The sequence below is a fragment of the Pterocles gutturalis genome, unplaced genomic scaffold (genome assembly GCF_000699245.1).
Source record: "Pterocles gutturalis isolate BGI_N339 unplaced genomic scaffold, ASM69924v1 scaffold29825, whole genome shotgun sequence".
NCBI lineage: Eukaryota > Metazoa > Chordata > Aves > Pterocliformes > Pteroclidae > Pterocles > Pterocles gutturalis.
Genome location: NW_010141781.1, coordinates 1 through 11853, shown reverse-complemented (window position 1 = coordinate 11853; position 11853 = coordinate 1). Strand labels below are relative to the sequence as shown.

Here is an 11853-nt window from a genome sequence, read left to right as displayed (position 1 = left end):
AGGGAAAAATAAAAAAAAGAAATTGTATTTGAATAATTTTTGAAAAAATTATTTTTTAATGCATACCAGTGTCATATTAGGAATGTATGAATAGTTGATTTTATTTATTTATTTTAGGAGATCAATTGGAAAATAGAACTAATTGGCTTAATCTGAATGAGCCTTAAATTTTTAATTATGTCTACAAAACTAATTATTTCTTGTCAAACAGAAGGTTTTATTTTGTTTAAAACAATGACGTCCTTTTCAGACACAAAGAAATGTGATGAAAATAGAGGTCAGCTTTTCACAAAAATGGAGTGGAAAAAATATTTCCCCTTTCCTGCTCAGGACTAGAGCAGACTAGATCTGTCACAGAGGAGGTGCTTGCATGACTTCCATGCCTCCTGAGGGGATTAGGAAGTTTCCCATATGATAAAAGGACACTATACTCAATAAATCATAAAGTTTTTAGTCTCATCGCAATTTCTTCTTTTGACATTAAATCTCTGCTAGTAAACATTCTTTGTGACTGATTCAGAAGAATCCCACTTCCAAGATCCTTGTCTGAATTAGCAAATGAAAGTTGCGCTCTTGCTATGTCAGTGACCATCTCCTCTGCTGAAAGTTTTCCCTGTTTTTCTCTCCAGGCCATAGTGGGACTTCAGCCTTCACTCATTACTACTTTCAGGAAAACTGAAATTGTGTTTAAGTGAATTTTGCTCTCTGCCGTCCCGCTCCTGTAGAAAGCAATCTCCCCATTCCAGTAGAAAGCAATGGAAGTATCTAAGTGTATAAGTATATAAATATATAAGAATGTCCTAATGGAAACAGTCAAAACTTCTTGCAAGTGTGGAAAATGGCTTTTAAAAGAGAATTTCTTTCTGAGCACTGATTGCATTTGAATGTGATGGGATTACAAGTGGCAGACTTATTTTAAAATCAGATATATGTGAGCAGTCCTTGAGGACAAGGAACCTGTTTACATGTTTTTCACTTGAAGCTTTTAAATCAATCTTGTACTTTCAGGATTTTTTGGTAGCATATTTGGACTGATGGGTGTATACATTTATGATGGAGAACAAGTGTCAAAGAATGGATTTTTTCAAGGATACAATAAACTTACTTGGATAGTTGTTGTTTTACAGGTGAGATACTTTGTATCATGTGTTTCTGTGAAGCCACTTGGGATTTACTCTTCTGTAAACGGCTGGGGAAATTAATGGGTGTCATTGAAGCTGCTGAGAATTCTATAGTCAAAAGTCTAATCTATCACTATTAGAATAAACCTCTAAATTAAAACATGGAAAATGTATAGCAAGTATACGACCAAGTATTGTGTAACATAAAAGCATGTAAGTGTTATTTCTTTATTTCTTTTGCAATTTAAAAAAAAATGCCCTTCCTCCTATTTTTAAAAATATGGTACAAGCACTTCCACTGATTAAATGATGGTGATATGATCAACAATTTATTTAATGGGGAAAGAAGAACTCCAGTATTTATCTTCAACAGTGCATATCCATAAGATAAAATAACTGTAATGCTCCTAAACATAGGCAAAAGCTTTTCCTAAATTAAGCGCATGTTGTTAAAATAGATGCTCTCAGTGGAGTTATCACGTTGCAAATCCAAACTTAACTATTTTGCAGGCACTTGGAGGGCTGGTGATTGCTGCTGTTATAAAATATGCAGACAACATTTTAAAGGGATTTGCAACCTCTCTCTCTATTATACTGTCAACATTGATCTCCTATTTCTGGCTGCAAGATTTTGTCCCTACAAGGTAAGAATTATTTTCCATATATGCTGGGAAAAAAAAAAGTTGAAAATTTAGTGCTTACCAGATATAACTGGAAAAATAAGTAAAAAGCCAGTCCAAGACACGCTTTTAGAATGCTGAGGTACAACTGGCACATAAAAGTTTAGTTCTATACCATATCATAACTAATACTTATTGTTTTCAATATAGTTGGCAAGATTAAATTTTCTGTAAGATACAGCCCCCCACAGGTCAGGAATAATTGAATCTCAAATCTTGGCTTTTGACAAACCACTCTCTTGCAGGCCCTGTGTTTAGTTCACTGTCCCTTTCTCTTGTTTTCCTCCCTACCCGATCTCCCTCAGTTTGTTCAGCTTCTACTTTGCTTTTATGCTGAAGCCGGCCCTCTTGACTGTTGCTGCTTGATGCTGCTGGTTGAACCAGTCTCCCCCCGCTGGCTATTCTGAGCAAGAGTGTGACAAAGGGGTTACCTGTCTCTTGTTTTCTCTTTGTCCTCTGAATGGACACACCTTCTGCAAGTCATCTCATTGCAAGATGAGTTATGGCTGAACAATTATAATTATTATAATCTTTTTATACCATTTTTCGTCCAGCTAGTTTCCCAAGGACACCCAGCCCAAACACAGAGCTTTTTTTCTAACGACAATACCGTATTTATTAGTGAAAACACTCAACCAAGAAAGAGAGAAGAATGCTTGCTGTATGCTTCTAGGCCCCATACACTGTGTCCTGACATTTTGTGAATCAGATTTTAGTAGCTCTGTGCGCTGTGGGTTTTGTACGTGGGTAGGTTCTGGAATAGTGCTTGGCTTAGCAGTACATGTTAATAAATGGAGTGTAGAAGTAATATTCCAACTTTCAGATACATTAACAGGATTTTGCTTCTAATTGACCTACACTCCTCACATATTACACATACTCATAGTGTAAAAGTATTTTGAATATTTACAGCTGTTATATCAGATATAAAGAAAGATCTTTATATCTAAAAGTAGTATTTGCAGTATTAGCAGGAATTTACTTAAACATTCAAAAAAGGAAGGAGAAAAACTCCTTAGGCTTAAAAAGTGGAAGACTGAACTTAAATTGTAAGTAGCCTCTACTTGCACTATTAAAACAAATGTAGAAAGTTGTTTAAGAATTTATGTGTACTTAAATGGGAAATTAATAAGTAACTGACCAGCTTCTGCAAACATGGTGAAAATTGAAACAGTGGTAAATAATTAAATAAGATGGAGCCAACTAGCAGCGTGTAGAACTTGAAGCCATCTCATTTAATAAAGCTTGATTAACTTGAGTTAATCAAACTTAATGTTTAGTACCTCGCTCATGACAGCTGAATTTATTTGAACTGAAACAGAGTAATTGTTTCTCTCACTTCAACAAACATTTTTGATTGGGATAATAGATGTAGAGTACTTAAGTGCTTGATCGTGTTGCAATGGATCATGTCCAGAAATAGGTTAACTGTATTCTCTGAAGGATTATTATGTCATGTGCCACAGTTCTTTCAGTGTTTGGTTCAGAAGATTAAATTGTCAACGTTGTCATGTCTTTATGACAAGGTTCTTTTCTAAAATGTATACTGATTGTCTGTTGGCTTTGGCTATTTTGTTTCAGACTTGTAACTATCAAAACAACTTGAAAGGCCCATATGGCACAATACAAAAGATGCCTTTGTTGTCTTTTCCTTACATAAATCTTTATGTATCTGACAAAAATTAGATTGTACTGACTTGCAAACTGATGCTTGGGCATCAGTAATTTGTTTTGACATAAGCTTTGGACTTCAAAGCAAACACAACTCCAGCAACATAATGTGTGTAAGATGTTAAAAATGGCCGGGTTAACTACGGTAGTTGCACTTCTTTAGCCTCTGCTTGCATTTTGCACAGAGCTTTAGGGGGGGGAAGTGTCTAATTACTTTTGACAATTGTTCCATGAAACTGTAATTTTAATTTTCAGAATATGTCAGGATAATGATACATGACTTTGTGGATGTAAGTTTCTTATTGCAACTTCTTCCTACATCCTTCTGTAATAAATATATGCAAATTATGTTCTTCTTTATAAATTGGACAAATATAATTTATTTTTTCCCCACAGAAAAAAATATTTTAATTGTATTACGTAAATAAAATTGCATCAACTAAAATGAGCTAACATTTTTTCATCCCTATTCTATTCAGTGTCTTTTTCTTCGGAGCCGTCCTTGTAATAGCAGCTACTTTCCTATATGGTTATGATCCCAAACCTGCAGGAAATCCCGTTAAGGCATAGCCGACTTCCTCATCAACCTGCTTCTCAAGATGATGCACTGGGGGCCTTGCTAACAATGGCATGTGGAACGTGTCATTGTGCACTGCAAGGAAAGGATTACTGCCCTGAATCTATTGAAGAAACAGTTATGAGTCGTTCTGAACAGCAAGAATGGTTAAAGGTGGATGATGATACTGTCTGTAACTGATGGAAAAAAAAAATGGCAGGGGAATTCCCAGTGCAATTTGCTAATAAAAACTTGAAAGGAACAAAAAGTTTCCAAGAAACTGCAATTAGGAATGTTTACAGCTGTGACTGCGATTGCATCAAAAGATTTTACTGTATTGACTGCTGGAGAAATATGTCCTATGCACTCTTTGAAAGAGCACATGACAACATTGTCAGATTGTATGTTTTTGCAATTTGGTTATATTTAATCTTAGTAAATATGCTTTGAACTGTTTGTCTATTTACATGAAATCGGATGAATACACATCATAGTTCTAAAATGATGGTTCTAATTAGATATTCCTTATTAAAACTGTGAAGATTTAAGTATGATTGAAAGACACTTTCACAATATAAAATATTTTTGTATTTTTAGAAGGCTGATTTAATAACAGAAATCTATGTTCTGTTGCTTATATAAAACAGTTGTAAGAATGTTAACATTCTCACCTAAGTACACAAAGGAAGAAATTCAGAGTGAAAGCTGGAAATCTGCGTTGATACTTCTTCATCAGGATAGCCTGTAGTGTTCCAACAGGTGTAGTAACGCTGTGAACACAGGCCAGAGGTTACTGTACTAGCCTGGTGCTATGAGCAGGGTTAGGATGGAGGGCTTGCTCGGATGTAATGTTCATTCTTTTTATTTTTATTGATTATAAATCAATTTGTTGGTAGAACGTTTAAAGGAGTTTTTATGCTTTAAATATCCTCTGGGGATTTTTTTTTAACCACAATTTAAAAAAAAAAAAAAGCCCATAATAAACATTTTAAATGCATTATTGTTGACTGTAACAGCTCCATCTGGAGCTATTATGGTATATCATCTGTACACTGTACTGTACTTCATTACAGAGGTGTTTTTTAAAAAAGTGTTTACTCATGAACTCTCCAAGGCTTGTTCAGTACATTTCTAAGTAATGGTTTAATTAGAGATTATTTTTATTATTCTTTTGTTCTGGGAGTCCTTGAGCCAACAGACCAAAATGGGTTCTCTGGAGCTATTCAGTCTACTAGTGGAATTACTTTAATAGGAAACATAATCAAAAAGAAGTTAGTTGTGCAGTAGGTAAATATAAAAGCATGCTGTTCTTCTGTTTTAAACCAAAAAAAACTTCACAAAGAAACCTAGGTGCAATTAGAACCTAGCTTAATTAGACTGTTAAGAACACTTCACTTGTTGAAGTATTTGCATATCGCCAAAAACACACAAAAAAATGCCAGAACTAATAAAAAAAGCTGTCTTAAAAATCACCTGTTTTCAGGAGACCTATTCACAGTGGATATTACTATAGAGTAACTTATCCACATCTTACACTTGTAAAGGTATAGAATTATACCAAAACCTATTGATAGTCCCTTACCTGTAGAAAGTGGTAAAAATGTATCATTTCCTTTTTTCCCCCCTCATGCTCTTTCTCAATTCTGTCTTGTGCTAATGAAAACGTTATGAAGGGAGAGGTATTTTAAAATGTTTCCCAAAGTACCTTGTCCTCTTTTCCACATTTTAGTGGTGGATTGACAGGGAGATTCTGGAAGAGTGCTGTGAGATTTTTTTAATTAAGTATTGTAAATGGGAAAGGAAAAATTCCACTTAACATCAGCCAAGTAAAAATAGTATTTTCCTTCTGTTGGCAATGATGTGGATTATCAACTTTTTGTTTGTTTATCATATCAGAGCAAGACATTAAAGAAATTTCAGAGTTACGCCAAGGGCTTGCTAAGCTTTCTTATCTGTGAATCTATTCCAGCATGCTGTAATTGCAGGAACTCTGCTACGTGGCAGTCAAAACTTATCTTGTATTAACCTAAATTGGCATTCTATGTTAATATTAAACCTTTTACCTGTAACACTCAGTGTGGCAAAATTTTTGAAAAATAACATTTAGTCATTTCACCACTAAAGTACAACATGAGGTAAGATAAATGCCTAGAACAGCGGCTCACAGCTTTCTGAGTGCAGAATGGGAAGTGCATGACTCTGAAATGATCCAAGAAGTGTTGATAGTAGTATCTGAAATGGAATTTGGCCTACACAATAGTACTTTTAATTTCATGAATCCCAGTAGTGGAAATGTTCAGGTGATAGAATTGGTTACTTTCTTGAGGAATTTCTCCAAAAAACATAAGCAACATATTGAGAACACTTTAAAGCCAGTTGCACAGGAAGGGACCAAATAGACCAAATCATCACCACAGTGCTGGAGTTGTGTTACATATAACCCAGTTTTAATATTTCAGGTGCATCTGTCAATATTTGGCATTAAAGATCAGTTTAAGGAAAGAGCAGGAATATGTGCTCTTTGCTTTTGAATAGGATGTCATACAGCTTTGGAAAATAATGTATCTACTGTACTAAGGAACAGTAACTTCTGTTGTAGGTGACAGTGACTCCTCCATGCTTTCAGTTGACAGTTCCATTAAATTTTCCAATGGAAGGATAGATCTTTTCATAGGCTTGTTATTGTAAAGGAAGTATGACTTTGCATTTTTAGCTCTCTATCCTTAACCGTTTACAGGCTAAGGAAAGACTCTTGTCTGAGACCCTCCAGGTTGAAAAGCATTATTTCAGACAGAGGGAAGACAGCATGTGTTTCTTGAGAACAGAAAGGATTTGAGGAGGGTTTACTGATTTCTGTAACCTTTGCAATCTGCACATTTTCTCATTGAGCTACTTTTGTATCTGGATTTTAAAAAAATTTTTAAAAGCAGTTTTAAGTCTATAACTCATTAACTAACCAAAGAAGCATAGCTAGCACAGAGCATTGAGAAGTAGGGGGGTAGTGTGCTTTGAGTTTGCCCTAAAAGCAATCTAGGAGTCTAACTTTCCAAAAATAAACCTGTCTTTCTGAACTATTTTTCTGGCTTTTAGACAATGGATTTGTTAGTTTAGTTGTATATTTAGGAGGCTAACCTACACTTAGCAGAATTTTATTTAAATATTTATAAAGTTATAGCTAGGTATTTATTTGCAATAACTTGAATTATGTGATTTTTTTAAAGACTTGCATAATGGGAGTAGTAGTATTTATTGAATACTTGGTAGTTTTATTTGAGAATCTGGGATACATGAGAAATGGTCAAATAACAATAAACCTATCTTCAAAGCAAAATAAATCAGCCATTCAGTGGTGAAAAATCTTGAGTCTAATAAAGAAAGATATTTTCTTTAAATATTGTATTTCTGTGCTATCCACAAGTGCCCAATAATCTTTTTTCTCTCAAATAATTCAGTTAATTTTGTAGTCTATTCAACTTATTTGTTTTAGACAAAGTGTAAGAAAACTTCCCTTTTGTTTGCTTTAATGATAGGTAGATTGATGTTCTGGAACTGGCTTCTACAAGATAGCACCTTCGGTTTTTTACTGTAACTTTTTAGAAACTATTGTTTTATTTTTCCTCAAAAAAAACCAATCTTTTTTTGGTAACATATGCTTGTGTTTCAGTTACTCATATAGTCCTGTCACAGGTTTTTATAAGTACGTAATTGTTTTGTGTTCCTAGCTTATTTTTATGGCTGTAATTCAAAAGACCATAATGGAATTGTTAAATTGTTTTTAAATTGATAAATGAAATTATGCATTTCTTCTGGTTTTCAGTGTCGGTAACTTCCATTTTTTAACGTATTTTGTTGTCAGCCGTGCATGTTTTGTTGTATTTAAGCAATCATCATTTTCCAAATTTGAAGTTGTTCATTTTCCTCCTGTTGACAGTATTTCTTGCTGGATATTGTGAATGAGGAAGATTATTCATTGTTTTCTTCTCTGAAATCCATGTTTGGTAAGAATGACATATTAAAAAACATTAAGGGTTTTTTTTGTGTATTAGAAGGATAATGTTTATCTATAATTTGGTATTATACCATGTATGTTGTAGTGTGTCATTACCTATGGTGTTCAGCTATTGTAAGAAAGTCCAAGAAGCATTTCCTTGCCTTTGTTTTCATTGTTCTGTTCATTTGTAATGCTGATTATTCCCCACAGGAAGCTACTAAAGAGTTCTATCTTTTCCAGGTAAGCTCGTATGTTTTTATATATCTAGAATTAAGGTATTTTTACTGGGAGAAATGCAGGGGAAAATGCAGGAAGATGTCTGTGATTAATTAGATTGTATATTTACTCTGGGTACTGTGAATCCAAATTTCTGTTCAGTTGAATTTATAACTTTTTCTAATTACTTCCTGCTACGAAATTTATAACTCTTTCTAGAAGCAAAAAAATGCTGTTCAGTGCTCATTCTTTAATCTCTGCTGCACATTTGCATCCAAGAGTAGACATGACATTTTTAACTCTTGCCTTCAACCTTCCATCATCGTTCTGACTGTAATTAGCTATATTCATTTCATTAGCAATTTATAGCTCAGTAAGAATTGCTTATATGCTAAGCATATGTTTATATTTTCTTCCATGAGAACACTTTTTTAGATTTTTAAATGTTTGTCTTTATTGTCAATATATTTTAAATTTAATTTTAAATATATGAGCTCAAGTATAAATCATGTATTCAAACATTGTAGCTAAATTTTTAAGGTAGTCTTCAAATTTTTTTGTATGTTGATGCTGTTATTTTTGTACTATTATACTGAGTACAATTCTAATATATGGTGTTTCCAGGCAATTTGGAAACAGGCTATTTTTTGGTATAACACTGCTGAACTATGAAATGCATCTTACATGACCCAATATAGTCTTTTTCTTACCCATATTGGGGTAAAATATTGTAATTTTTTTCTCCTGTATGTGTAGATAATGTAATTGTAGTAATAAACTGGTTAAAATTAAGCACTGGCTTTCTTAAGAACATAATATAAAAGTGTTTGAGAGCTTTGTAAATGAAGAGGGTTGACATGCATATTTTAGCAGAAATAAAACAATGTTTTAATTAACATTTATTATTTCAGAACATAATTTTTGGCATAATTTTCTATAAACTCCAGAAGGCTGTTCAAAGATGTTTGTTAGTGGCGTCTTTTAACATACAGCTTACTGAATTTTGCCAGAAATTTAATTTTGACTGAGACATGCCTCTTTTTGACCACTGTATCATGACTTCTCATGAATTGCATTCCAGCAGTGTTCTTGTGACTGTCTGTCTCTGCACTCTTCTGGTCTGAAAACCCTGGTCTCCTATTCAGGACTAACGTTCCTGAACTGGAGGTGGTAGAGAGCATCTGGGTATCAAGTACCAAGCTACAGTATGGTGTGTAGTTGTAAAACACTGTAGTCCTTTATAGAAGAATTTTGCCACAAGTTACCAGGAGGCAGATGGTAATTCAGTAGCTTTTTTTTTTTTATTCCCTGTTCTAAATGTTTAATTTTGATAGCAGTGGAAAGTATTATACAAAATACCCTCTAGAATACCAATCAACACCATCTGTTGATTCATGTTAAAATTTAGAAGCTGAGGGTTTGTATAGCTGTGATTTATGATATATCAAAGACGTGAACAGAGTTCACAAACACATTGCTATAGATGGTGGGTAACATGTTTCCCTGTCCTTTCCAGGGATATATATAATAAGATCAGGTAATTTCACTAGCTATGCACCAATAATTTTCAGAACTCTTCATTTCTGTCAGTTCCTTTTGTCAATTCTGCTCTGATTTTAGTGATCACATGCAGCATGATTTAAGCTGAAATGAACTATTCATCAATGAACCAAAGGAGCATAGCTGGTACAGAGTACTGGGATGCAGAGGACAGTGTTCTTTGAGTTTGACCTAAAAGCAGTCAGTACGAGTCTTAACTGCAACTGTCTGTCTGTGCTTTAGAATCAAGGGTTTCCCTTGGGGAGATGATAAGTACTCTGTCTGGTTTCATTCTGCTTCCAACAATATCTTCTACAGCTAGCAGGTATTATTATGCATTTACTTTGTATAGAAGGTTGAACACTACAGGTGTTTAGCTGTAACAGACAATTTTTGTTTCTCTTCTTCAGGAAATTAAATGTTTGTCAGGAATTTGTCTCTCAGTTAAATGCTGGCAGAGCGGATTATGTCAGGACTTACGTAGGTAAGTGAAGTTTGATATTTGAGAACGTGTAGTTGGATGAAGTTCATGACAGGAAAAGCAAGTCATATTTATCTAGAGAATAAGAAGAATTCTTACTTGAATTGCCTGCTCAGCCTACATGAGCAAACTTGGTATTTCAGATGCATTTATTTTGGGATAATATCAATAACAGGATTCAATCTGATATAAAGGTGTGTATGCAAAACCAGCTGTTTATTCAGCCTAATTACAAAATGTATAATTACAAATCAATAATGCTGAGATGTAGTTGTGTTAACTTTGTAACCTATGTTCCTTACATGTCATGTAGGTGTGACTTTCCCACCAAAATGTGACAGCACGCTCTCCAAGGGGAAGACTTGAAACCATGCCAAAATTTTAGGACCCCTCTCCTTTCCAGATAGAGGGGTTGAGAAACCCTGGAACAGAATTGTCACATACTTGGCATAACTAATTACGACTTGTAACAAATGACTGATAGTAGCAATGGCTGCAGACATCCTTTTTTCCCCGTGGGTAACCCCATAGATCCACACTTCGTATCATGAGCTTGAGCCTACTTGCCTTTGTCTCACTGTGAGTCCAGAGTAGGTCCATTGGCTTGAGTAGAGCAACACCTCATGAAATTGTAAATTCCTTAAAAGCTGCTTTATGATAAGAGGGTGCTTGGTCTTAAGGCTAATGGTTTAAGTTAAGCCTACATGATCTTCAGTGGCAAGTGCTTTACACCCCTAAATTACCATAGTGTTGTCTGTGCTGTAAGGGAGCTGGAGTGCAGGTCTGTGCGTTGGGGACGAGGTTCAGTGTAGCAGCCACCGTTCGTATGGACAGGGAAGATGTTAATGCCTGGCTGAGGTTCTGGGGGAAACAGGGATGTCGCAGGAGCTGGGGAGATAAGGATGTGCAGTAAGAGGGCTGGGAGATGGAGGACTGAGTGAGAAGAACATAGAGGAAAGACCAGTATGTGGATGTGACCATGGAGCGTTGTGTCTGAGATCGTGAATGCAGTAGTACTGGATGTGGGCAGATATTGCTCCGTTTAGTGCTGTGAGACATCAGCAGTGGAGGAATGTAAACTGTAAGTCGCCGAATAATTAATAATAATAGTACATGTTTCCAAAATATTTTCTCCACTGATGGGTGTGATGCCTTGGGAAAGCTGATCCCTGGTACGTTGTTACCCGCAGGCGGTGTGGTAAATCAGAGCCTGGAAGGGCCTGGCTCAAGTGTTAAAGCGAGTTTAAAACTTGAGAGGAAGAAAGCGGAATGTCTCCCTCCAAGTTGTATTTTTAAGATGGATTTTATGTGTGGTTGTGTATTTCGGCTCTAGCAATGCCTATCCGGTAGGAACTGCCCTTCTTTGCCCCTTTCGGGCAGCTCGGGGGCAGGCGGGGGCGGCAGCGGCCGTTCGGGTTGGGTTGGGAGGGGTGCTTGTGGAGCGGCGGTGCTTGTGGAGGAGCGGGAGAAGCTGAGGCCTGAGCGGCAGGAAAGGCCGCGATAATGTATTTTAAGATGCCGGTGTTGCCTGGAGAGGGAAGAAAGCCAGGTGTCCCCCGCAGTGCGGGTGGGACCGGTGTATCGCTGGGGTCCGGTGG

At 35.7% G+C, this 11853-nt stretch overlaps 1 protein-coding gene across 2 annotated transcripts in view; it reads left to right on the top strand.

The window, feature by feature from the left end:
- SLC35A3 (solute carrier family 35 (UDP-N-acetylglucosamine (UDP-GlcNAc) transporter), member A3) overlaps nt 1–4443 on the top strand; it is a 16272-nt gene extending 11829 nt beyond the window's left edge. Inside the window, exons 6-8 of one of the 2 annotated variants that reach the window (XM_010084149.1) lie at nt 1009–1127; nt 1632–1765; nt 3952–4443. In XM_010084149.1, the coding sequence (XP_010082451.1) occupies nt 1009–1127; nt 1632–1765; nt 3952–4042 (344 nt within the window). In that variant the 3' untranslated portion in view covers nt 4043–4443. The remainder of the gene's footprint in view (nt 1–1008; nt 1128–1631; nt 1766–3951) is intronic. The other variant, XM_010084150.1, reaches the window with a different exon arrangement.
- Nucleotides 4444–11853: the final 7410 nt, after the last annotated feature.